Genomic DNA, 26,796 nt, shown 5'->3' with positions numbered 1-26,796 from the left:
CTGTTTTTTTTTTTTTTCTTTTTCGTTAAATCGGATGAGACCTCCATTCTGCCAGGTTCGCCGAAGGACAAACATAACACTGGGCTGCAATTTTCCTCGACAAATAATGACCCCTCCAGCCCTGTCTCCTTCCACCCTTCACCTCTTTGATCCCAGGTAATGTGTTAACAAGCAGCGGGTTCGTGGAATACCCATAACATTACGATGTGTATCCGTGCTGAGGTGTGAGAGCGTGCGCGCATGTGTTTCGCCCGTGTGTGGCTGTTTTCACACCAATTAATGAATTGCTTTATATGCCTGCTGAGGTGACGATGGCCTGTCTCTAGCAGGGCATCGCTTTTTTATTTTTTCTGTGTCTTTCTCGAAGCATGATGGTCAGGGTCCTCTTCCTCTCTCTCTCTCTCTCACGCTAACACATTAATGAAACCAGTCTAATTAGTGCTTGTGGTTCCATACAGGGGACCCCAGCGACCACAACGCCATTGTGAGTCGGCCTAATCAGGGGACCCACTCAAAAGACGGAGGGGCCCCGCTGCACCAGTGAGAAAGTTCACACATACAGGCAGACCTGCTTGGTTTCACACTCAAATTAGCGTTCCGGGTTAATTGGCATAGGAGCACAAAAGAAAAAAAAAGAGAGAGGAGAGAGCGAGTTTTATTTTCAGACATGCGACCACCGAGGTCTCAGATCCCGTTTACCCCTCTCTCTCTCTCTCTCTCTCTCTCTCTCTCTCTCTCTCTCTCTCTCCCTCCCTCTGGTCGTGTTCCTCCCGAGGGCGATGCAGAAAAATGATCTCCGCTCTCCTTCATCCCTCTCTCCCCCCCTTCACTCCAGATAATTCAATCTCTTCAATATCAAATAATCTCTCCCAATTTTTCAGCCTATTTTAACCTTATCGCTCAAACGGCTACCTCTGGGGGACAAGCCTCGTTCCACCTTGTTAAAAAAAAAAAAAGAAAAAGAAAAAGAGAGGAGGATGGGTGGGGGGAGTAGAAAAAAGGAGAGGTGGCCCAGGAAAGAGAGAAAGAGGGATAGCAAATAGCTCTCCGAGGAGTGCTTTAAAAGGCTCTGCTTGCCGCTCTCGTGGGCCATATGTGAAGCAGCGAGCAAATAGATTGGAAGAGAGAAGAAAAGCGAGGAGAGGGAGAGCATGGAGGAAGACAGAGGGAGACGGAGACGGTGTGCAGGAGACAGAGGTGATGTGGGGGTGTGGTGCTTAAGGTCTGGGGCTCTAACTTGTGTCCCACAGCACTTAACATGCCCCCAGCCAGCTCTCCTGGCAGTTAATTAGAATCCAATAAGGTTGCCGCCTGTTGGTCATTGTTCCTCCAGTGTGTTTACCCTTTGCAGTGGCTCCATTCGCTGCTTAATCTGCCGAGAAGCTGAATGTCAATAGGTCAGGCCAAGACTCCAGAGCCCTGAGAGCGAGGGAGAGTCAGAGCAAAGGGGGAAAGAGAGAGGATCACGGGGATGAAGGGAAAGGGGTCATCTCTCTCTCTCTCTCTCTCCCTCTCTCTCTCCTCTCAATATTTTTCTCCGGCGTTCCTTTCTGGTTGTTGTTTTTTCTCCCCCCCGCCACCCCTCCCCTCGCGTCTCCTCTTCTCTTCTTTTCTTCTCACTTCTAATCCGTCCTCTTGATTGTTCTAAGCTGCTTTCAGCCAGCCCCTGGGGGGGTGAGGGGGGGTGGGAGTCTGTTTTAATTAAGATTTAAAAGACGACTCCCTCAAGAAGAGGAGATTTAAGTGCAGGATGGACTCAGCAAAGCAAATGAACGGAGGTAAGGACAGATTGTAAGGGGGGGGGATCAGCAAATATCAGAAATCGGTAAAAGGAAGAAAGTTAAAAAGCCATTACTTCACACACGCAGATCGCGTCGCAGACACCCACACATTCACACAGCGCGCAGCCAGACTCCGAGGCGTTCGAGTGGCTAAGCCAAATGGGATTTTTTTTTTTTTTTTTCATTTGTAATCAAGCGGCACAATCTATATAGATCGAGCTCAACTTCCTGTGATTCATACCGTATCCTGCGAGGGTGATATGGGATCAGCGGTAGCCAGCAGGCAAGCTGAGGGAGTTATCTCCACATTCTGTCTAATGATCGATCATCTCACTAGATGGGCTTAAGAGCATGTAACGCTCCACCTGTTTATCAGAGCCCCGGACTGGAGGCCACTCGGTAGATGTGACCTGCAGAGAAAGTCTTGTTTTGCAAACAGACAAATGAAGGAAACACGAGCGATGTGTTCAAGTTTAAAGCAGCGCCTTAACATAAAATGGCCTACATCTATATGTCAGTATTTTGAAATCTCCTCCAAAACACTTTCTAAATGCTGGGACTGGGTGACCAAATCAAATATCAAAATAATTTTGACCAAATATCGCAGTGTTGCAACGATATTATCGGGATGACTGACAAATCATCACCACACTTAGAGACAAAGTGAATAAAGGCAAATGATCAAACAAGTAGAACAGTCCGGTAAGTTAGTCAGTTTACTGTCAGTGTTGTAAAGAGTACCCAAAAGTCATACTTGAGCTGAAGTAAAGTTATCCTGTTATAATGTTTCTTTCTAAGTAAATGCAACTCATACAAGTGGAACTTGAGTAAAAGTCTTAAAGTTTCTGATACAAAATGTACTTAAGTATTAAAAGTACAAGTAAAAGAATAAATTCAACATATATTCACATGTATGTATCAACTGTAGACTTGACGTTGACTTGCCATATCGTTCTCAGCGACAGATCAAATCAATGAATTTAGATTTGTTTTGCTTTGGTGCAGTCTGCAAAAAAAAAAAAAAATGAAATGGAGTTAAAAGTACAATATTTGCCTCCGAATGTAGTGGAGGTGGAAGTGTAAAGTAGCAGAAAACTGAAATGCTCAAGTAAACTGCAAGCACTGTTCACTGAATATTCCAATATAGCGGTATATTCCAATATAACGGCATCAGAAATCGACCAGCCCCAGTCTGAAGTTTGCTCCTGTCGTCTTTGTGCTCTGACCAGACACGAGGACTGAACTCATTTCCCTGTGTGATGTGGCTCTATTCGGGTGGCAGTGTCACCACAGTGGAAGCGCGAGACGTCCCTGTTAGACACTTAATTAACAGTCTTATCGCACCGGGACAAAAGAAAGATTCCTCTGTAGAAGTCTGGCCATCAAAGATACACGTGCTGTTTACTCCCACCGTGCAAACATTGTGTTACAGACAAGTGTGTGTCCATTTGCAAGTGTGTGTGTGTGTGTGTGTGTGCCGGCCTGAGAAAAAGGCGTGTGCTCCGTGTTTGGTAAAACAGTCACATAGCACACATCTGCCCCGACTGTGAACCGCACATTCTTCATCCAGAGTGTAAAAAAAAAAAACTCCTAAAGAAAACACACCCCGAAAAACAGACCGCACAATGAGGTGTTTAAGTTCATCAAGCCGCACGGCCACGCGGTGCAGCCGGTAAGGTGTTAAAGGCCAGGCAGGGGTCAAGAGCCCAACCCACGGCATTCTCTGCCACGATGCATCCCAACACACAGCCACCATATGTCCAGGGTCTCACAGTCAATGAGCCGACCTACCCAGCATGACAAAGACCCATTCACACCCACTTGACTCTGAGGAAATCTGCAATGCCACGCTATGATTAGGAGAGAATGCAGCACTAGTCCAGCCAGTGGCCGTTAGAAAAAAAAATAAAATAAATAACAATGGACCAGAAGACGCAGAGACGTAAAAAAAAAAAAAAAAAAAAGAAAAAAAAAAGGAGTGTAGGGGAAAGGAATACGCAGACAAAGAACTTTACAAAGCACTTTGAGCGGATAAACGTAAGCATGATCTTGCCCTCAGCTCGCTGCAGCTCCATCGCTTGCCTCCATCAAAGCCCCTTGAGATTCCCCCGGCACACTCTGCCTCTGTCACTCACAACTCCGTTAATAAGGCCAGCAGTAAACGCCAGGAAAGATATGCGGGGATGAAAGATCCGTCTCTCATGTTCCTCGCTTTGAGGATGCGTTTCCGGGTGTCGAAGGGAGGTGTTGTGGGGGGGGGATGCATCTTTACAGAGTAATGCCGCATTTTAATAGAAACAATAAACCCATCCGCTTATAAAATAACATTTTGTGTCCCATATCCTGTTGTGTAGCAGCTCTGGGGACTTTCGGCGGAGTTGGGGGAAAAAAGAAAAAAAGAAAGAATGAAAGAAACCGCCCCCCCCAACACACACACACACACACACACACACACACACACTTCCACCAGCACTAAGCTAAAGGTATAGAAGGGAGCAAAAGAATAAAAGTGTGGGGGAGCTCCTGGGGGAGGGATATATCACACATATATTCTTTCACCGCAGCGATTAATATCCGGGAAAAAAAGGTCAAACTTGACTTGAAACGGTCCAGTATATCACAGTTACATTGCGAGCCTGCATTTCATACATCAATCCCTGCTGTGATGTCTCATCAGCCTGGTCACACAGGAGAGACCCACACTGCACATTATCAAAGATTGATGGGGTGTCCTAGTTAAAGACAGGGGGAGGAGAGATGACTGGTTGAGAAGGGAACTTCGGCGTTACTCTTTCCCTCGCAAGAGCTGTTGACTGTGGGTCGCTTGGCCTTTCGCAGCCCCAATGCAAATACCATCGACTGTACTTTGCAAATGTTCTGCCAGGCTTCACTTTCAAGCGACCTGCAAGCCCTGACCCCGGGACGAGGCAGTCTGAGGTCAATTCCCTCGCACAGGGCTTCGGGAAGCTCACGATCAGGGCTGAGCCCGCCGTCCCCGCCCATCAACCCATCAACCCATCCTCTTCCTCGTCTTCCCCTGGAACGGAAGACAAAACAAACTGACAGAACAAACAGGCAGATTATCCTAAATCCTTTTTTTTCTCCAGCACACAACCTAACCATCTCTTATATCCACTGTTCACCGTCATCCTGCCCGCTTTCTTGTTCAGAGTGCTTGCTTAATAATTAATTGATTAATTAGCTCGCTCATTAATCATTTATTCATTAATCATGGCCTGATTTTTCTTGAGGAAGCGGCGCAATCTGAAAAAACCCCTGACTTCACATTTCACTCTAATTATGCTCCTTTACTAATCAACGCTTAAGAAATGGAGTTTCAGGAAATTAGTTTTCCCCTTCCCTTCTTTTTCTCAACACAAAGCAGGATGTATTGAGGTCGGCAGGTAACGTCCCCCCCCCCCCACCCACCCTCCCTTTTCTTGTGTTCTGGAAGCTCTTAGTCATCAGTAATTTTAAAGGAATGATTCAAGTTACAGGCAATCTTGATGAACGGAATAAAAAATGTGATGTTAAATTAAAAACTCGCCTTCTTTTCTCCACCTCCAAATGAAAAGGGAGCGGGAATTCCGGTCACAGACTAACCACAGACAGTGATTAATAAAATGGCAATTTGAAGGCCGTTTTGTAAGAACAGAGCGGCGGCAGCATTGTGAATCACACACTTATTGTTTCCACTGGATCCATGGCTCTCCTGGGAGAGGAGGTAATTTGTTTAACCACCAGGAGTTATGTTCTCCGGACAGAGAGATGGGGCGATAGGATAGTTCTGAAATACCGTCCGTAATGCGGCGCGAACATTGGAAAGAAAGTGAAGAGACGCATTTTAAACAGGTTTAATTAGGAGTGTTTGTGTGCCTTTGTGTTCCTGTTGGATGCAGAGTTCACAACACAGCTCAGCTGCTTTCTCTGAAGGGGCTCTTGTCAGCTGCTGACAAAAAAGAATTATGCATCAAATTAAAGAGAGCTCCAGTGAAATGGAGGCAAGTCGGGCATTAACCTCTAAGCTTTAAAAAGCACACATATTAAGCAACACTAATGAGACTCTCATTGAGCGAGCTCTGTTTTATATTCACACGCGCACACAAAAGCGCAGCTCCGACTTCAGTGTGCCATCGCTGCCTCTGAATGAGGTTGTATCTCTTATTCATCTCACCAGCAGCAAACACTGCAGAAGTGAAACAATGGTGTAGATGGCCCTCTTACTCTAATGAGATGCATGCATTTACAACATTACCACCCTCATTAAAAAATAATAATAATAAAGGGGAAAAAAAATATTAATTATGAAACGCACTACTTCCTATCGTTAAGAGCCAAGGGGGTCTCCACCGGGCTCAATTAGGAAGAGTAGGCCGCAAATCCCTAGACTAAATTAATTGACACTCCAGGGCATTAGGCCCAGAGTCCCAGTACAGAATCTATGTAGAGAATTCCTTTGTTTTCATTTCCACCGCCTTTTAGAAAAAGCAAGAGATGGAGGCAATTTCAACATGATCTCTTCATTGTTTTATGGATTTTGAATCTATTATTTATTTATATATTTATCTGTGTCGTTTACTTGTCACGACTGCGGCGGGGAATGAGAACGTTTTTTGTTTTTTTTTCTTTTAGAACCCGGCTCCCGTCCCATCTTTGAGAAGCCTTTTCTGTCACATGTTGCGTACCATCGCTGTTTTATCCACAGCGTCAGCTGTTGTGCACACACTAAACCAGGGCTTTTGCAAACAGCACAAGAAGTTAATGATTTAAAAGCACGGTAAATTATACTGAAAGCACTTCCATCCAAACACTGGTGGAAGAGAGAGTTGGGGGGGGGCGGTCGGAGTCGGTGAGGTAAACTGGGATACAGACAGAAAAAGCGACAGAGAAAGATAGGGAGTGAAGTGGTGGCGGGGGGGCGGAAGAGGGCTGAAACTGTGACACAGATCCAGCCAGCAGCTGTCTTGCAGTGGAAACACCAGGGGGTAAGCAGGAATGACACGAAATGACAAGACTAGCTCAATCAACATCTTGTCAACACTGCTGGCTGATGGGTACAGACAATTTCATACCGCCACCACTGGCTCCCTCCCCTTTTCTTCCCTTTTTTATATGGCTTTTTATTTCCTGTCCTCCTGCCAGCCAGCAAGCCAGCAAGCCAGCCAGTCACTTGCTATCTGTCTGCGCGGAGTCAGCTCTCAGCTCTTTGGCTCTCGGCTTCAGAGTGGGGGAGCTGTTTTTAAAAGCTGCGCTAGAATTATACTCGGAGGAGATGCTTCTGCCCACTGGAAACCCTAAAGATATGGGGCTGTGACAGTGAGTGTGCATCTGTGTGTGAGGGGACAGTATAAGAATGGGTGTATTTATGGCACATTGCACGGGCACTGCAGCACCATTCACACACACTCTCGCACACACACGCCGACTATTGTCACATCAGCACTCCTGGTGCCCCCTCCTCCTGTTCTCCCTCCCTTCGTCCCCCTCCTCGTATGCATACCACTTTATTACTCTATCCGCTGCATCTGCTGTAGCAGGTACCCAGGGAGAAACTCTGCCACTGCTCTCCCATGTGATCAGCCTCGCTGCTGCCCTGATGTGTGCAGTGCCCTATTCCGACAGAGAAAAAAAAAAAAAACCTTGTGGTGACAGCCTCGGAGACAGACTGATTACAGCGTTCCATCAATCCCCTCTCAGGCCCGGCTCCTTTGCAATCGGAAGCTGACAGGAGCCCACTTTTTCCATTTTTACCTTTCCTCAGTTTTTTTTCCGGTCGTTCTAACATCTAGTGGCTCTTTTCTTTCTTTTTTTTTTTTTTTTTTTTTCTTCTCCCGTTGTTCCCTGTGCCCTGCTTTCTTGAGTGTTGTGTTGACAAGCTGACACAAACCCCTGTGATTTTCACACCGGGGATGCAGAGAGCGAGAGAAAAGGGACAGGGGGATATGGGAGAGAGCAGAGATGGGAGAGAGAAAGTGCAAGGGAGAGAGAGGCTGGCAAGAGATGACAGCTGACACGGAGTCTGGGAAAGTGGAGTGATGGCAGAAAGAGCCATGGAGGAAGCAAATCAACAATTAGTAACACCTTATATAACTCTCCGAGGGGGCCTGCTAGGCATTGATTTCAGGGATCATGGCTCACTGACTGTAGACGTATGAGTGATAAACAGAGGAATGAGAGGATGGATTGTAGAGGGATGCAGGAATGAGAGGGAATGCCCTGGGTGGCAGGGGTATCAGCCGAGCAGCGGGGGGGGGTTGCGGGGGATGAGCGGGTCCACTTTCTAAAAAGGGTCTCGGTCTGAGCCAAGAGTTCCACAATGGAATAAAGGCTGAAAGGGGAGGCTAGGAGGATTAAACTCCAGCAAAACAGCTCTTAAAAAGCTGTTAGACTGCAATTTGGGCACAAAAAAAAAAAAAAAAAAAACGCAGAATGGGAGAAAAGATAGCGAGAGCGGGCGGGTGGGAGTGCAGCTGGAATTGCAATGTGGGAGAAAGAGAGAGAAGGGCCGGGACGCATTTAGGTGAGCGAGCGAGAGGAGGCCATCTGCAGCGGCACAAGCTAGAGCCGTTTCCACGGTCCAAGTCCAAGAAAAACAGAGGTGATCACACACGAAGAGCATGTGTTGGTGCCACGCTGCCACAAGTCGGTGGGTGGTATCTGTCTGGATCCCGTCCCCCCCCCGAAGCCCTCAGAAGTTCTGTAGGAGTCGTGGTAATGAGCTTAGTAGCCAGATCAAACATGAGATGGGTGCAGCGTCCCCTTTGGGACGTACTCCTTGGTTCAGCTACCTCAGCACTACTGTCTCCACTTTGTATATAGACACACACACGGGCACACACACGCACACACAGGAAGGGGGAAGACAAAAGAGCCTGACTCAAAACAAAGGGATAATAATTCCATACAGAGAGAAATGGAGCTTGCATTTTCCAGCCCGATTTAGAAGCCTTATCTAGACAAGGCACAATGGATGGCATTTGGGGAGAGGGGTTGTTTATTCCAAGCTTGACACTTTTTGCCAATTGCCTTGTTTTGTGCAGCATTTTCTTTTTTTTTTTCATCTTTTTTTTTCCCCTCCTCATTTTCTCCTCTCTGGCTCTTATTGTGGAAAACTCACACCAGCTGGGTGCAGGATTCTGCCTCCACTGCCACTGGGGCAAAAAAATAAATAAATAAAAAAAATAAAAATATGCAAGTAGCTATTGGGTGCTATGTTTTTTTTTTATTTTTTATAACATTCTGAATTATTACTGCACAGAGCAAATTGTCCAGTCAAGTTGAGAGCACTTATATTTATAGACCCCACAGGACTGGATGTTGCACTCTCTGCTCTGGACGGGAATGAGGACATGGAATAAAATCAGGACTAAAATAGGGACTCTCTGCGAACGCGGCTCAGAGCCTCTCAGAGTGAATGAACATATGTAGTCGAGTGTCATTGTAAAAACACGGGGAAATGGACAGAGTGCATCGCCTGAGCTGTTGCGAACAAGAGAGTCTGATGTTATTGTATGTTTTATCTGAAGGAGCTGACTTTTTGAACGTGGGGGTTAAACTGAGCTACAGCCTCAAATAGTCTTTGGGGGTTTTTTTTGTTTTTTTTGGGGGGCAGATTACCAAAATGGCATAACAGATTATGACAGTGGCGACTTGGTAGCAAATGCACTGCACAGTGCGCGTTAGATCCACATTTTATCTAAAGGTCATCTGCAGTGCCGTTATCTTTCTCAGTCTTTAGCATCATGGCTGGCGCTTACACATCCGCTGTACACACACACATACAAGCACACACACACACACACGCACACACACACACACAGTGACTGGTTCAATCTAATTCTATCAAGGCAGATGTCCAGCGGTGGACGGATCACTGCTGACATCTGTCCATCTCATCCTGATCCTCCCTGATGTGAGTGTATCCCCATCAGTTCAGATGAAGGAGAGAGAGTGCAGGCAGCGGCGGGGTCGACGCAGAAGCCCTTTAATAGCTCGTGTCCAAGTCGGAGAGAGAGGCTGTTTTGCACTTAACTCCGACCATGTGACAGAAACAGCAAAGTCACTGTGTCGAAGTAACTGCTAAATGTGCCCTCCGGTGCCTGACAAGTTGCTTTGCCTATTAACACTGCCCCACCCACCGCACTCATTCACACACTCACATCCGCACACGCAGACATAAACGTCCATGGCATATTTTTAGACAACACACACACACACACACACACACACACACCGAGCTCACACAGGCGGGCAGAAACACACATACACACACACACACACACACTCACAAACTTAGCCCTATGTGCATCCAGCGGCGTGAAATGATATTCCATTTTGAGAAATCCGGATTTAAATGTATCAGGCCAAATGTGTTTTGACCTTGTTACTGGGGGATGGAAAAGCAAAACGCTCACACGCACGCACACACACACATGCACAATGCACACACGCTCCTACACACACAGCAAAGGTAAGAAATAGAGTAAATGTTGCATTTTTTTGGTGGCGAAGACTTGTCAAATCTAAATTTGAACTGCCTTTAAAGTAACATTTAGCGCACCACGTGCGGTACGACTAATCTGTACATATACACCTGCGTAACGTTCGACGCTGCACGGTGAATAAACCAACATCTTCTGCAGAGATGTTGGGATTTCAAGGGGATTCCAATCTTTCTTTACCTAATTTGATTCAATCGCAGCCAAAAAAGAAAAAACCCAAGCGCCTCATTTTTTTGGAGTGAAGCTGCTGTACGGTTGGCGTTGTGGCGTCTTGTGCGCACATGTACACGCCGCCGCTGCGCGAGAAGAACAAGCTCCTTCACACCCACGGCCTCCTATACTTCTACTGACTGCATCTCCTCCACTGTTTCTTTGTCTGGTTCTGTTCCTCCCTCCCTCTCTCCCCATCAGAAATGTATTCATGTAATTAAGCTGCTAATACACCGTCAAAGAATTGTCTAATTCAGCAAGGAGGAATTAAAGGAATCTGGCATGAGTCATTAGCCAGTCGAGATGTTCTGTTGAGCATTTTCAATAAGGGATCTGGAGAGCAATGAATCACTCATATGGCGTGAAGACATTCGCCACAGCACATACTCTGTGCTCTATATTTGTACGCCGTGGCGTTAATTGCCATATGTGAGCATGAGAAATCGTACGTGGGTGAGGTGAAGAGAAACAATTCAGCGCATGTAATCCATCCGAACAATCAACCAATGCGCTGAATTGTTGCCCCATTGTAAACATTTTGATACTCTGGGCGAGATACTTAAAAATGTTTGTACCGTGTGCGCGTACAAAGACGGAAAATCCCCATCTCCCTCTGCAAGGGGAGGCATATGAAAACGCTCAGCAGCTCATAAAGGCAGAATGCTTGGGACAGGCGGGCAGCATTTTTTGGAAGGTATGATGGGAAAATGCCAGCCCTCGCTAAACGCCTAATAGCCTGAGCTGGGAGACGTTTCACTTCTCATTGACGCTCTTAAATTGGCCTCTTTTGATCCACAGTGCGTGACACACATACAGCCTACCTGTGTGCATCCACAGCTCGATGGGCTTTTCAAACGCATTGGCGAAATGATGCACGGGGAGACATTATTGGCTGAGCAAACATGCATTGTTCTCTGATCTTTCTTCCCTGTTGAACTATCTATTAACTATGTGCTTTGGCCCAGATGAAGAGAGAATGGGTGCATTTGAAAATGGCTTTTTTTTTTTTCTTTAGAGAGGCGAGTCGTTGAGAAAAACCCACAACAGCCTGAGCCGTGGAGAGCTCACGTTCTTGATGAACTCACTGTTTGGCGGCTTTAATTGTGCTGTTGGGAGACGGTGGCAGGAGGGCGCAAAAAAAAAAAAAGGGGGGGAGAGAGGGGAGGCGAGGGGCAAGGGTTCAGTCCACGGTGTACCCCGAGATGAAGTGGATAATTGAGTGCGGAATAAACACTGCCAACAAGCTCTGAAGCCCCCCCCCTCTCAAAAAAGAAAAGAAAAACTGCGGAGAATGGAGCGAGAGAAAGAGGGGGAAGAGACGGGCAAAGAGAAAAGGGGTGAGAGAGAGAGAGAGAGAGAGGGAGAGAGAAAATCCCAGCTACCCTCTGGGGGGAAAAGCTGCTATTGAAAAGCTATTAAACTTGCATTTAGCAGGATTGATTGGAAATGAAGAGGCCTATTAAAAGAGAGGGACAAGGGGACAATAGCGCGTCTCTGGCCGCCGTATGTTGCCCTCCTTTCAGCAGCTTTCTTCGCTGGGAGGGGGGGGCAACCCTGTCTGTTTAAGCGCTCCCACCAAGAGAAGCAGTTTGTGGGGGTGGGGGGGGGGGGCTTAGCACTGCCTGAATAGAACCCTCTTTATCTTCCTCTGTCCCCCTTCCCTTCCATTCTCCACTGAGCAACAAAGAAAGAGAGAAGAAGAATGAGGGAAGGCTTTTTTTTTTTTTTTTTAAAGTCCTCTTCCCCGACTCACACAGACACCCCACTTAGATAACCAACCAACTGCCTCTCCCTCGCCTCCTACCTTCCCCTACGGATTAGTTACCTCTGGAGTGTTGCCATCTTCCCCTGCCAGTAGGGTTTGTAATACTCAATCTTTAGCATAGTGGCACAAACAGTTGGAACGGCGGATCCACATTCACGCTGTGCTCCTGCATGCGTGTGAAGGCAGGCCAGCCAATCCGGTGAGACTGTTTGCCGTACTTAAACACAGCAGCGGAACGGCGGCAGGTGTCTCTGCTGACTTTCAGCAGGCTCAAACGGATGGGTCCCCCGGGAACTTTAATGGAGTTTAGATTGTTTAACATCCATTTTTACAAAAAAAAAGAAGAAAAAAAAGCCCTCTGAAAGAGTGGCAGATTTTTCTTCCCAGAAGTGTGTGTTTGCTTCATGTCAGCGAGCACATAACCATATGGCCTTGGGAAAGAGTTAAATAAGTTATGAGGCGCAGCTGACTCTTCCTCTTAGAACGCACATTTATAGAAGGGAAAAAATAATATTTTCACACATGTCAGCCTTGTCTCAGCAAGTGCCGCGAAAACAAGAGAGTTAGCAGACCAGTTCATGGGAGTCTGTTCTCTTTCACACTTAACTTTTTACACCCCTTACAGTGCAGGTTTAGCTTTCCTCGTGCTGCCTCTCTGCTGGCTCCGCAGAAACCAACTGCCATTTCAGTCTGCTCGCAGTATTCAGCATTCCTATATATATATATATATATATATATATATATATATATATATATATATATATATATATATATATATAATTTTTTTTTGCTATTTTGTGAATTTCAGTCAGAAGTGTCCATCTACCATCATGAAAACCCTAAGAGATGTTATATTCATGCCCTGCTTTCTGTCTTGTCTTCCAGCCGCCACCCAAGCAGCCTACTTCTCCCAGCAGCCTCAGGACCAGGTGGTTGTAGCTGGTCAGTCAGTGACGCTACCCTGCGTCATCGTGGGTTACCGGGGAATGGTACAATGGACCAAAGATGGCCTTGCGCTGGGTGGAGAGAGAGACCTTCCAGGTATTGTCTCTCGCCTCTTCTTTTCTACCTGTCTTCTGTTCTCTGCTGCTTCCCGGGTGTTTATTGCTCTCCCTGGCTCAGTCCGTCTTGCTGCGATCAATGCCAGGTCTCATTAGAAGCCGAGTCTCTCTCTGTCAAACGTTGGAGTTTTACGCAAATGAATGTTTAGAGAACAGTGTGCCGCAGACAGGTCGGCTACCGCTGCACATGGCGAACTTTAATTTGTTGCTTAGCATTTTAAGGGTCTTGTAGGAAGGTAGATAATCAATTGGCTTTTGTCACACGTTGACATTTAAATGTGTGGCGGACTAGAGAGAAGGTGGAAATGCTTCCTCTTGACCTTCGCCACCCCATCTTTATTATGTCTGTGTTTAAAGGACAGACTCCTCACACAGCAGCCCGCTCACGTGTTGCATTTTCCAGCCCTCACGCTGCTCTGCTAACGCAACAGCTCAATTCCTGGCCCAGTGAGGTGCTGCTTGCTTTCATTTGTGTCTTACAGAGCCTTGCCACGTTTCTCTCCCCTTTTGTTCGAGGCACAAGTCTGTTCATTTTATAGTCCTTTCATTATGTGTTTGTTGTTGGTTGGTTTGTTTGTCTCTGACTCTATTCTCTGTGCTGGCTTCACGCAGGCTGGACGCGCTATTCCTTAATGGGCGACCCGCTATCAGGCGAGCACAGCTTGCTGATCGATTCGGCAGAGTTGGCGGATGACGCGGTGTATGAGTGTCAGGCTACACAGGCGGCACTGCGCTCCCACCGTGCCAAGCTCACTGTACTAGGTAAGATACACAGCTCTACGCATGATCCTCACAGCCAGCCTCCGTGCCAAGGCCTGCCGGCTGGCAGCGCTTGGGAACAATCAGGGGGAGTGTCTTCACCACAAAACACTGAAGACAAATAACACATGTGCAGCACACAAAAGATAATCGCTCAAGTTATCATAGACACAAATAAAAAAACACATCAAAACACTCAAAGACCACTCAAAGATTACCCCATTGTAAATTGCTGGTAAAGGATCATGTCAGGAAAAGTATCATTCAGACGAGGCAAGGCTGAGCCAAGAGATCAAGCTAGGGGGAAAAAAAAAAAAAGGAAGCCCCTCTCCTTCAGTTGCGGTAATCAAGACTGTGGACGTCTTGGATAATGTGATTGCTGCAGTCACAAATGACTTGCGTAGCCGCTTGAAAGTCAGGGTCTGCACAGTTAGCACATTTTACAGTGAGCCACAACATTTGTCAACCGCAAGGCGGTTTTTACATTAACATGATGTGAGTGATCTACTTCTTCACACAGACGTTCAGAGGTGGAGGGGGGGTGAGGAGGAGGAGGAGGAGGAGGAGGAGGAGGAGGGCTGGGTCTTGGGGGAATCGGAATCGGCAAAGCACTGCTGTCATCTGGTGGCATGCGAGGGAATATCACTCATTAATTAGTCCTGTCAATTGTCCACACACCTTCGGCTAGTATTGTTCGGGAACTCACAGGGAACGGTGATGCGAACACGATGCTGCAGCTTTCTGCCACAACACAAAACGTTCACTCCAGAGCCTGTTGTCCTTGAATCTGTCCGTCGCCAGTCAGGTGTGCATCCTGAGTTCACTGAGGCAGGGAGGCAAGCAGCACAGAGAACGTTGCCATGGAAAGGCAAGCAGGCTGAGATCACAAGCATAAGAACGTTTCTACTAAATGAGGCAGATTCACAGGAGCTCACCTGTGCCCACCAGCCCACCTTTCTGCACGTCGCTTGTCAAGGCAGCACAAAGCAAGCGTGGTCATCACAGGCCCACACACAGCCATAAAGATGCCCATGTGGAGGCAGCAGAGAAAGTTGGTGAAACTGCCTTCCTACATTAAATGCACTCTGAAGGACCCAGGCGGGGGGTTCATGAACATTATGTGCATTTCATAAACATATAAATGAAATCAGGTGCGTCGCTCAGGAGCGCACAGTTTATGTGTGGACATAAGGAGTGGAAGAGGAAAGAGAGGAGGGGGCTCTTTCTGTGTGCGGGTGTGCACATGGATCTGTGTGTGTGTGTGTGTGTGTAAATCAATGTGGCCAGATGAGACCAAAGCAATCCTGCACAGTCAAAGGAGTCAACGGCGGGAGTGCAGTCAGGGGAATCGGCATGGAAATTAAAATCACCTAGCACTCGGATTCCATTAGTGTCCGTGCCGCGGCAGCGGAAGGACCTCTGACAATTCAGATACACACAGTGAAATTGGTTCGGTGGAGGGAGCGAGAAAGGCCAGCACAAACCCCATGTTTACGCCTTCTCTTATTGGTTGGGGAGATAGACGCCTTCATCAGGGGTGGCACGCTTGGCTTGCCAGTGGTGCGTGCGAAACCATGCAAATAAATGAACAAATAAGCAATTCTGTTGAAACATCACTCTGCAACAGTAAGAGCAAATAGAGTAATAATGCTAGTCCCAAGAAAGGAAATAAATAAGGTTGAGTCTGTTTTTATTTTTTCTAAATGACAACAGTTCTTGGTCTTTCCTCCTGTCTGAAACTGCATCTTGTTAAACAGACACATGGCCATAAGGCGTATCTCCTAATGTTTGCCTCTTTTGCTTGCGCGATACATTGATGCTGAGCGAAGAGCAACAACAAGCTCGGCACCAGTGCGCTTCTTTGTGCTGGCCGGGAGCTGGAATGAGCCTTTCGTGTTGTTTTGAGCGGTATGTTTGTTCTGGTTTACAGTTCCCCCGTCAGACCCCGTGGTGGAGGGCGGCCCCGTTGTACGTCTTAAGGCCCACACACGACACAACCTCACCTGCAGAGCCTCGGGAGCCAAGCCTGCTGCCGAGATCACCTGGTACAGAGACGGCGAGGTCATGGAGTCCGCGGTTTATTCCAAGGTACAGTAAGAAGAGATCCATGACGAACACTATCATTCAATCACCGACACCCACGCGATATTACAAAACATGACAGCGGGCGGAGAATAAATGCAGAGCTATTCAAAACAGAGATGTTTTCTCTGAGGGTATAATATCCCTCTTTTCTTCCAGTTTGTCTCTTTATTTTTCTCATCTTTCTTCCGTGGTCTGGCAGCTTTTTTTCCCTCACTATTGCCACCCTTCTCTCGCTCACTCTCTGCAGTCCCCCTCCCATTTTCACCCAAGCCTGACCCCCCCCTCCCAACCACCCCACCTCCTCTTCCACTGCCCAACCCCCCCCCCCCACCCACCCACCACCACCCCTCGCTCACTAACCCCCTCCACTCCCCCTTTTGCTCGCTAATGCAGCGACACTACAGCATAACTGGAGCATGCCAAAGCTCAGACAGGCATGAGTGTTTCATACAGTAGAGTTTCTGCAGAGAAGAAATCACCCACAACAATGCAGAAACACAATGGGGATGCGCCGGAGCGTAAGCTAGCCACGGCTGGGAAAGTGTCACATTTTTCATGCTCCCTGACCACGCTAAACGACGCTAAACGCCACATTTAAGGAGGCGAGAGCCTGCAGTGAGAAGGGAGGGCGGAGGATTGGAGGAGGGAGGGGGGAGAGGAGAGGAGAGGAGAGGAATACAGGGGGAGAGAGGAATATAGAGTTATCTGGTGAGATAGCTTTGTGAAAAACAGAGAGAATTTTCCAACATTAAGAAGTGAGACGGGGGGGAGGAGAAAGCTTTGTCCGAGCGAGGGGTGGTGACAGGGAGTGATGTGATTTGATCCAGCATAAAAATGCTTTTTGTGTCTCTGGCCGAGGAGGTGAAAGCCTCCGTCCATTGATTTGGCTGCCCAGGGAAAAGGCTTGGCTCGCCCTTGCTCTTTTTCCAAAGATGTGTGACACTTCTTCCTCACTGTCACCACCCAAAAAAAAAAAAAAAAGAAAAAAAGAAACGACACACAGGCACCTTGGCCATCACAGTTTTTTTTCCCCACCAGTGTGTCAGTGTGTGTGTGAGGGAGAAAGTGAGAGAGCTGTGAGCCATATCCTGAGAATCTACACCTTTCCTCACTTAGGCGTATTGATTTCTGTGAGCAGTAAATAGATTTAAAAGATGATGACAAACAAGGAGCGCTGACGGGGAACACTCTCAGAAATGTGGGAACAGCACAATATCCCCCCGCTGCATCATAAAATATATGATTTAACTGCCATGCCAAAGAACGGGATGGCAATTTTAATGCCTCACACATGAAAAAATAAGACCTGCAGTGTCATAGAGATATTCTATGAGTGGTGCGAGCACAAATAACAAGTGACTCGCTTGTGCAACATTGAGCTGATGTTCAGCTCCACTCAGTTGTGATGGAGTCTGTTAAAAAGTTTGTAAACCGCTGCTCAGGACTTTGGGCTGCAATCTAACCGCTGCACTACACCTTGTTGTGCAGACACTGATGGAGGATGGGAAGAGGGAGGCGGCTGTCAGTATGCTTCCAATCACCCCAGAGGACAGCGACACCGGGCGCACCTACACCTGCAGGGTTCTTAACCCAGCTGCCCCTGCTGGTCGCCAGACATCGGTCACCATCAACGTCCAGCGTGAGTGTCCCGGCATCGGCCTCCCCTCAGAGACCGCCAAAATAAAGCACGCCACGCTCAGTAATCTGTCAAAAGACATTTAATCCTGTTGCACCGTTAAAAGGTGGCCGGTGCCAATAAGATTAGTAAATCTGATGAAGAGCCAAGTCATACAGTCGTGTCAGTAACACAAAGGTTTTTTTTCCTTTCACAGACCCTCCCTCGGTGACTCTGTCAGTCCAGCCTCAGACTGTGACGGAGGGAGCAAAGGTTCTCTTCATCTGCTCTGCTTCGGCCAATCCTGAAATCACCGGATACAGGTATCCACCCTTCGCTTTAAATCGTTTGAAATCCTCGAAAGGGTTTGGATTCGGGGGTGGGAAAGACCTTGAGTTATATAAATGCTCTTTATTTTATCATAGTTTCCTTACTTTATGTCAGCATATATCACATTGGGTTTGATGTTTAAGAAGATGTGGGAACCCTGGATCTCAGGTTCTGCCTCTGATCCCAGCAGTCTGAGATGATGACAGTGCAATCGCATGAACTATTTCGCGACATTATATGGGGTGAAAGAGGCAGCGCAAGCATGCAGCAGTGTTTCGTAGATTCATTGGGTTAAATGGGCTGCTTGATTGGCAGCGTTTGATTGTGATTGGCACAAGCTGCGAATCAGCTAATAGCCACTTTGATACGCATGGCCGACTACCTTCCCTGAACTAATGCGACCGCATAATGTGATTATTCATCCATCCCAGGTGGTCGAAAGGAGGAGTCCCCATCTCCGAGGCAAACGGGGACAGCCTTGAGGTGACGGTGGACTACTCTTACTTCACAGACCCCGTCTCCTGCGAGGTGTCCAACTCTGTGGGCAGCACCAATGTCAGCACGCTGGTCGATGTCCAATGTGAGTTTAACTTTGTGGCTGAGCTGTGTGTTTTGAGGTTTTAAAAGCCGCCTTTTATTGATTGTGACTGGCCGTCCGCGTTGCTTCGCCCTAGTTGGCCCCAGACTGCTGTCGGAGCCCAAGCCAATGACGGTGGACATCGGGATGGATGCAGCCTTTACTTGCGCGTGGACTGGAAACCCTCCTCTAACCCTGGCCTGGACGAAGCACGGCTCCAGTGTGGTAAGGCAGCAAACACTAGTCATAGCTTTATCCTGGTGCTATGGTGAAGTTTCAACACCACCCCTCAACACTACCCCTCCAGAGAGAGGTATTCACACATGGCCTTCAGGCATGAATCTCTCCCCCCCCCCCCCCCACACACACTTTCTTTTTCAGGCTGAATCTTCAACACCTCCTCTCTCTACGCTCCCCGAGGGCCAAAGCCTCTGGCAAAAAACTGTCCGTCCGCTGACAGATTCATGCAGCATCGTTACTGTACATGACATGCTGTCATAATTCTAACTCAATCAATCGCTCCATCAATCAGTCAGTCAGCCAGTGAGCAAAGGTGTGGTTGAAACTAACAACATTACCGCGCGTCCTGCAACTTTCAGAGCAGCGCCTGCTTCTTAGACATTAAAAAGGCCCGGCTGCACTTGAGTATCCATTTCCTCAAAGTCAATTTCGTAGGTGGAACAAATGGGACATTTCCACCTTCACTTTACATCATCCCGGTAAAAATCTTTTCGGCGCACGCACACCATCAGCAGGGACATCCCATAGGAGCCTCTCTCCTGGCGACTAATATAATTTCTGAGGCGATGCAGGAGAAAACACCCTCGGTAAAGAATGCCGCAGGAGTGGCGTAAGCGATGCTGTCATCTCAAAGAGTGAGCGCTTTCAGCCCCTCTGAGGGAGGCATTTTTCTAATCCACCCACTGCTACTGTCCCTCACACAGCCAGGAGTAATGGATTAATTGGGTTACTCCATGAGTGTGTTGAAATAAAAAAAAAAAAAAAAAAATTGGAGAGAGTGAGAGGGTGGAGAGGGGGGGAGGACGGAGTGGGGGTAAATGGATTAATCACAGCTTGATGGAATGACAGGATCAATGAGCTAAGGGCTGAGTGAGTGTAGCAGCTCCAAAGGCTAGGGCCCACTCACACCACAGTACGCTCTGATCTGTCCCCACTGTTTAATTACAACAATCTCCCCAGCAGCACGGTCACTCAGCGGTGGCTGGAGTGCTTTAATGCTGTGATTAAAGCTCTTCACAATGAAATTAAACTCAAACCACCAGCATTTGTTACAATGGTCAGCCCACCTCTGCGCTGCCTCCACAACGAGCGGGCCACTGATAAAGGTCCCAGTCTCCTTTTGTCTGTCTTTTTTTTTTTTTTTTTCCCTTCCCTACATCGCCTCGCTCGTTCTTTCTTGCTCATTCTCTTTCTGACACGCTGCTCACTTGTTCCCTCTGGATTTCTCACTAGGTGCTCAGTAATGGTAACACCTTGCAGCTGAAGGCTGTTACCCAGGAGGATGCTGGAACATACACCTGCAAGGCCATCGTGCCCCGGATTGGAGTCGCAGAACGAGATGTCACTCTCACTATAAATGGTGAGTGGCTTTTTTTTTTTTTTTTTCCTTCCAGAGTATAGATATAGATAGGGGAAGCCTCTCCTCTTCCGATGAGCCACCATGGGACCTTATTTCGGAAAAAATATGTACAGTAGTTTATGGCAGGAGACAATTATTTTTTTATCCCATTTTTACTGTGCCCTGAATTATACATGTGACATTTGTCAAGTATAGGCCTGTGAAAATATGTAATTAGAGATACCCAACAGCATACATGGCCACCGATAGTTTTGCTCGTGTCCAGGACAAGATGATCTCCAAAGCATCCAAAGTTATCTTTGGGGTTAGATGGGCCTTGTGGGCCAACTGACCAGGTGTCCCCCCAACCTGTCGACAGCTCTGGTTGTGGAGCCAGCCCTGCATGCTAGACAGCTTCCAGAGGCGACTAACTCCACTTTTGCATCTGTCAACATGACCAAATTTGACCCAACTCTAACCCCCTTGCTAAGGTATTGGCCATGTTGGTGTTGGTCATGTTTATTGCACAAGACAGATGTAGTTCACTGAGCGGTTTCACACAAAACGTAGCCTTGCGTAGGCAGACCAACGCGGGAGAATGGTTTGAATGAGTCTCTTGCTATTTATAACCATGAAACCCAAAGGGGAGGGACTTCTTCTCTCTGTACAGGGTTGCTTGTTGTGTTTTGAGTCATCTGTTGAATGACTAGCATACAAATGTACATCTGATTCTTTGTTTCTGGTCAGTATCTCAAACTACCCTTCTTCTTTTTTCCTATTATCCGCTCTGCTCTCTCCGTCCTCCTTTCTTCTTCACACCAGGCCCTCCTATCATCACAGCGGATGCCACGCAGCATGCTGTCAAGCACTCCAAGGGCAAGCTGGAGTGCCGGGTGGGAAGCAGCCCCCCGCCTGATAAGATTGTAAGTGAGCCTCTTATTTGTGCTGTGTGTCATTCACTTACATTTGAGAGCTTCCATACTCCGTGTTCCTCCTATAGCCACACCCACATGAGAGGGATCACTCAGCGTAGTTTTATCCCTGACCTCACCTTCACACCTTTGCTCCCGCGCATCTCCACCTCGCACTCTAACAAACACGCGCCCGCGCGCACACACACACACGCACATATTCACAACTCTAATTGCACAGACGTTGACTAGAGAGAAAGTGGAGTTGTGGGGAGCTGTGGGAGACCGGCTTCCTGCAGGTTTCAGCCAAACCGCATTCAATTAGCGGCCCAAGAGGCATCACTCGGCTGACCCTGTTGAACTGCCGAAGGTACGCTGGGCTGAGAGAGGATAATTAGGGTGTGAGGAGGAGTGAGAGACAGGTGCCCTGCTGGCCCTGTGCTACAGACAGCAGAGAGGAGCCTTATTTCATAGTGCAGCTACCTAACCCTCCTTAGGCTTCACCTGCAGGGCAGACGTGGGAGGCAGCTTAAACATGAGCCTGTGCGCTGTGTCAGCCACGGAGCACCTCAGAGGTCGGCGGAGAGAAAGCAGAACAGAGAGAGAAACTGGTGTTCAGTCAGTGGCAGGCAGGGATCTAAGGATAAACAGCTGCATAGGCCCCTGCTATGTTCACCGGTGGGGAATTCTTCATAGAAAAGCGACTTACTCCCTGGTGTCCATTCTCTTGCTCCTCTCCGCAGGTGTGGACCTTTGGAGACATGAGCCTGTCCTCCGGTACCTCTGGTCGTTACTCCGTGCAGACGGTAACCAGTGACCACGGGGTCCTCTCTTCTCTGGTGCTGTCCGAGACTCTGGCACAGGATTTCCAGCTGCGCTACAACTGCACTGCCTGGAACCGCTTCGGCACAGGCACAGCCCTGGTCACGCTGAAGGAGCAAGGTACACACTAAGGATGTTGAGTCGATTAGTGACTAAACGTGGCTACCTCCCACTAGTTGGAACCAGGAGTAAAACTTAAAATCACATCGGACAAAATTTGCACTGAAAATAGATTCTGAGATTAGCATGCTAACTAGCTAGCCCTTACTTGCATTATTTTGGAGTACCATTTTGTATGGAATAGAGGGCAATAGTGAGTCACTGTAGCTTTCTGGTCTGCCCAAATATCAACAACATCTGGGTGCTTTTTCTGATGACGACTGCTGAGTGATGCCAAACCCACTCTGCTGATATGCTGCCCCCTTTTTGTCTGGAGTGTAACTTCAACAGGTGGCCAATTATTACATGCTGCACCTTTAACAACACTGGTTAACTGCTGCATCTAGGATCCGATCTACACAATAATTGTAGATCAGATTTAGCTCAGTTCATGGATGGTTTTCTTACTTTTAGACTTGTGGACTAGTCTGGTATCAAACTTCAGTCTAAACTTCAGGTAAATTAGCCATTCGTACGATCCCTCGCACATGCTGACAGGAGTGATAATCCCCCACCAGACCCCGCTGCAGATGTTACAGTGATACTCTCAATCCTAGCTGTGAAAGGGGGCCAGATAAGGTGAAAGCGCTGCCCCTGTCTTGTGCTTATCTTAATTATACTCCCCTAATCGATATGATTTAATCAGCAGATGGTTCCTTTAATGAATACGTTTGCCCAATAACATAGATATTGATTGGGGGACAAAAGTCAATTAGAGGAAGTCACATGTGTTTGCGGTTGGGCTCGCGTTCTCCATCACCGTCTCGGGGCCGAGTCCAGGCTGGAGCCCCTTTCAGCAATCTCAGAATTAGGCAGTAGCACTACCACGCTGATGCCAGTGGAAGCTTTTGTTGCAGCAGACACCAAAAATAAGGTCCTCTCCGGTAATTTACATCAACGTAGCAGAGTGGGGTCTCCAGAGAAATGGGCAGCGGTATCTCCTGGAATCTCTAATTAGATTACTGTCTGTTGCTTCATTGCATGTCAGGCCTTGTTACCCTTCTCTCAGAGAGATTAGAGACAATAGCCAGGCTGTGGGTTTGCCGGATTGCCCGCACGAGTATACGCGGGCTGCGAGCAGGCCGGGGCTTACTGCAGATGAATTTATATAGGCGCTGACGTGTGTGGGATTAGCAAGACAAACGAATGGATCGCTTTCTTTCTTTGCTCTGATCTGAATATTCTCGACACTGACACTTGCGCTCCTCCATCTCTCATTTCATCCCTCTCCTTCCCTTGACAACCTTCTCCCCCCCCCGTGCCACGCTTCCCTTCCATTACTCTTCTTGTTCCAGAAGCCCTGCCTATGTTGATAATTGTCGGCGGAGCAGTAGGCGGAGGCTGTGTCCTGCTCATCTGTGTCATCACCCTGGTCTCCCTGTGCTGCAGGCACACAGGCAAAGGTGAGCTCAACGGTCAGTATGGGCGAGAGGGTCAACAGCCAATTCTCCACATCAAACAGATCCAAGTCTTTTTTTTCTTTTTTCATTTGCGAGCAGTAAAATTGAGCAGCTCCTGTTCGATTTTCGTGCCGTTTCACCCCGCGTTTGAATAGAACTTTTGATGTAAATGTTATGTCTTGTAAATGTCAAGTAAAGCTCCTCTTATCCTCAATTCCCACAGGCAAAAGGTGCACTCGTCTTTCCAAGAGCGACATCAGAGTTCAGATCGTTCACAGCGATCACAACGCTACACGTGGCAACGACGATGAGGAGGATGTCAAAGAGCCCATGGTACATTTCTTTTTTCGCCACCTCTGCGTGCCAGAAATCTCTATTGATGGTTATGCAGTAGTCACATTAATGCCGTAACGCGATACTCCAATTTTGTTTTGTTCTCGTTCAAGTGAGGTCGTGTTCGTCCTAGTAATTCTTCAAAAATGCTTGGTCTTCCCTCAGGCTCCGAACAGCAGCGAGTCTCCAGGGACATCCCGCACAGAACATAGCGACCTCCTGGAAGAGGAGGAGGATGAGAGATCGGACATCAAGGTAAAACTGAAAATACTCGCAGGAACGCGCTCAAAATAACAAGAGTGTATTATTTTCATCTATTACTCTGAACTTTTAAAAGCTCATGGTGTATTTTTTTTTCTCTCCCGCTCAAAGGATCCCACCAATGGATACTACAACGTCCGTGGCCACGAGGACCGCCACATCCGCAGCAGTGGATTCTCCGAATACGTCCCCAACACTCGGCCAGTCTACACGCCATCGCAGCTGCCCTCCCCCAGCCCCATGTATGGTCAGCACGGCACCCAGCCTCGTGTCTATGACTTCTCCCACCGATACGCAACCACCACAGCGGGCAGAACCGCGTACGAACAGCAGCAAGCTGCCCAGCAGCAGCCCGCCCAGTCGGCCAGCATTTATCCCACTGATCCCATCTACAGTGGCTCCGCTTACCTGCCCGCTACCTACGGCCGCGCCTTCACCAGTTACGTCAAGCCCGCTTCCTACGAGAAGGTGGACGCGTATGACCAATCAGACCAGGCCAGCAAGGTGTCGAGCTCGTCTCGTTTCTCTTATGCCTCCTCACAAGTGTCCTCCCAGCAGTCTGACTACGGCCGGCCCTCACAGCGTATGCAGACGCACGTTTGATTGGACAAACAAGTTGGGGAAAAGCAGAGTATAGGAGCAGTGAGTAGATAACCATTGTCAGCTCCACATACGTGGCTGGACTAACATGAACAGAGACTTTCTTTACTCGGACGGTCCTCCAAGGATGTGTCCGGACAGCGTTCGGAGGGAGTCGCGTGATTTAGGTTATGGGATAACCGACCTTTATTTGTTGTGATGGTTTGAGGGATCTGCAACGATGTGAACTGTGGAGCTCCCGAGCTGGAGAACTCAGCAGATTGTGATGTTCAAGTCAGACTTCTGATTACAGTGTGATACCTCACCAGGTTATCTCTACATGATGACCACCCAAAACCTGTGGAGATATTCTGTCGGTGCAAGAGCCAACTAGAAAACGAATCAAATGCATCTCCTGTATTTGGGTGGCCAAAATGACTGGGGTAGCTGTTTACCTGCCTTCCAGAGTTTACTTAGTGTCAACGCTAAATGTCAAACACGACCTCTAAAATATTTCAAAAGACAAGCTAAGGCATATTTGAGGAAAAAAAAAAAACAGATATGATCAACCAACAACAATCGTTGTCTGTCATTTGGTGTTTTGTTGGCATGCGAAAGGAATTCTAAGCACATCTGTGTCTCTATCATCAACAAACGACTGAGCTATCCACAGAGACAGACAAACTATTCTGCACAACAGGCTAGCTCTACTGACCAACAAGTGCTCCAGGCACTGTACTGTATGAAGAGTCTAATCAGCGGCGGAATACTTCTGGCCTGAGCTGTATTCCTGGAGCTTCTTCTGATAATAACCCTAACATGTTGGACTTACTGGTGGATAAAAAGAAGGAGATACGATGAGAATGTGTATTTTAGCCTTCATGGTAATGGGGGACTCTTTGTTAACTGTGTGTTGTACCAAGATGGACAAGGTAAAGGCCATGAAAACCCAAAGATGGTGATAATTTTACGAGGGGGGGCGGGGAACGGGGGGCTGAATACTTCTGTCCAACCCCTGCTACTGTTTTCTGATTGTAAAATCAAGAGTAGGCTATTACCAGAACAATCAAAAGCGGTGATTTGGAACGGTGGCAATCTTGAACTTAAAAATAAACTTGAATGCAAGCGTTGTCAATTTTTTCGGCAGGCTCAGGCGGGGGAAAGTCCTAACACGGACCACACACACACACTCAAGTTTTACAACTCAATCAAATTGTCTCAATATGTTTACAAGAAACAGTACTACCCTGAAACACTAAGTATCTGTACAAATGGCTGAGCCCATACTTTCTCTCTGTTGCATGCAAATGATGTGTCTAGTGAAATCTTCAGCGTTTATCTTCATGTCCATTTCATGTTCGAGACATTGGTTTCTTCACTCGGCCCCGGTTGCGTTCCAACTCCTGGATGTTTCAGTATGGACGCCTGTACTGCCATTTGTCTATGAAGCTGTTCCCAGGCAGCCTGACAAGAGAACAAAAGTCACTCAAAGTGAGGAGGCAAACATCATCGCTTGTCTTTATTTTTATATTTTATATAAGCCTTAATGTACAGCGTGTAAGCTGCTCTATTGTAAAGTATCTTTATATACATATGTATCTATCTTGGTTGATTTAATTGGGTCCACAGATTTTTCTTGTCTATACTCGTTTGTTCATCAATCATTGAATGCAGTTACTATGCTTTTTTTTTTTTTTTTTGGAACACGACTAATTGCCATTTGTTTGTTCATTCTTTTAATAATGTATTAAGAATTTTATTTGCTAAAAATGAGCTACCGTTGCTTGTACCTTTGTACACATATTTATATTTAAATAAAACCATTTCCGATAAACAACTGGCTGGTGTGAATCTTGAGTTCTCAGCCTGGCGAGGGGGGGGGCGGCAATAAACAAAGCGTTCCATGTACCAACAATGATGAATACATAAATTAGCAGCGCTGTCTATGTTGATTTTTCTATTCCCCCAGTGGTGCGCTGCTTTTAATGAAGACAGATGAGATGGTGGAACCCCTACTGTACGTGCATCCACCTCCCGAAGTCGACATGCCCATCTCGTAGGGTAATAG

The 26,796-nt window shown here is 47.4% G+C and overlaps 1 protein-coding gene and 1 long non-coding RNA gene across 3 annotated transcripts in view; one reads left to right on the top strand and one right to left on the bottom strand.

Moving 5' to 3' along the window:
• kirrel3l (kirre like nephrin family adhesion molecule 3, like) overlaps positions 1 to 26,566 on the top strand; it is a 35,988-nt gene extending 9,422 nt beyond the window's left edge. The window contains exons 2-15 of one of the 2 annotated variants that reach the window (XM_037073794.1): positions 13,143 to 13,298; positions 13,931 to 14,080; positions 16,008 to 16,165; positions 17,651 to 17,801; positions 17,995 to 18,100; positions 18,539 to 18,687; positions 18,782 to 18,909; positions 20,158 to 20,284; positions 21,086 to 21,186; positions 21,918 to 22,116; positions 23,451 to 23,558; positions 23,779 to 23,888; positions 24,054 to 24,143; positions 24,261 to 26,566. In XM_037073794.1, coding sequence (XP_036929689.1) covers positions 13,143 to 13,298; positions 13,931 to 14,080; positions 16,008 to 16,165; positions 17,651 to 17,801; positions 17,995 to 18,100; positions 18,539 to 18,687; positions 18,782 to 18,909; positions 20,158 to 20,284; positions 21,086 to 21,186; positions 21,918 to 22,116; positions 23,451 to 23,558; positions 23,779 to 23,888; positions 24,054 to 24,143; positions 24,261 to 24,752 — 2,225 coding nt within the window. In that variant the 3' untranslated portion in view covers positions 24,753 to 26,566. Of the gene's footprint in view, positions 1 to 13,142; positions 13,299 to 13,930; positions 14,081 to 16,007; positions 16,166 to 17,650; positions 17,802 to 17,994; positions 18,101 to 18,538; positions 18,688 to 18,781; positions 18,910 to 20,157; positions 20,285 to 21,085; positions 21,187 to 21,917; positions 22,117 to 23,450; positions 23,571 to 23,778; positions 23,889 to 24,053; positions 24,144 to 24,260 lie in introns of both variants that reach the window. The other variant, XM_037073793.1, reaches the window with a different exon arrangement.
• On the bottom strand, positions 17,866 to 18,348 carry LOC119005851. The gene is made up of 2 exons (XR_005070600.1): positions 18,212 to 18,348; positions 17,866 to 18,081 (listed from the first exon to the last, which is right to left on the bottom strand). It is a non-coding gene; the product is annotated as an uncharacterized LOC119005851 (long non-coding RNA).
• Positions 26,567 to 26,796: the final 230 nt, after the last annotated feature.

This window comes from Acanthopagrus latus, chromosome 17 (genome assembly GCF_904848185.1).
Source record: "Acanthopagrus latus isolate v.2019 chromosome 17, fAcaLat1.1, whole genome shotgun sequence".
In the NCBI taxonomy this organism is placed as follows: domain Eukaryota; kingdom Metazoa; phylum Chordata; class Actinopteri; order Spariformes; family Sparidae; genus Acanthopagrus; species Acanthopagrus latus.
This window is presented reverse-complemented; position numbering and strand designations above follow the sequence as displayed.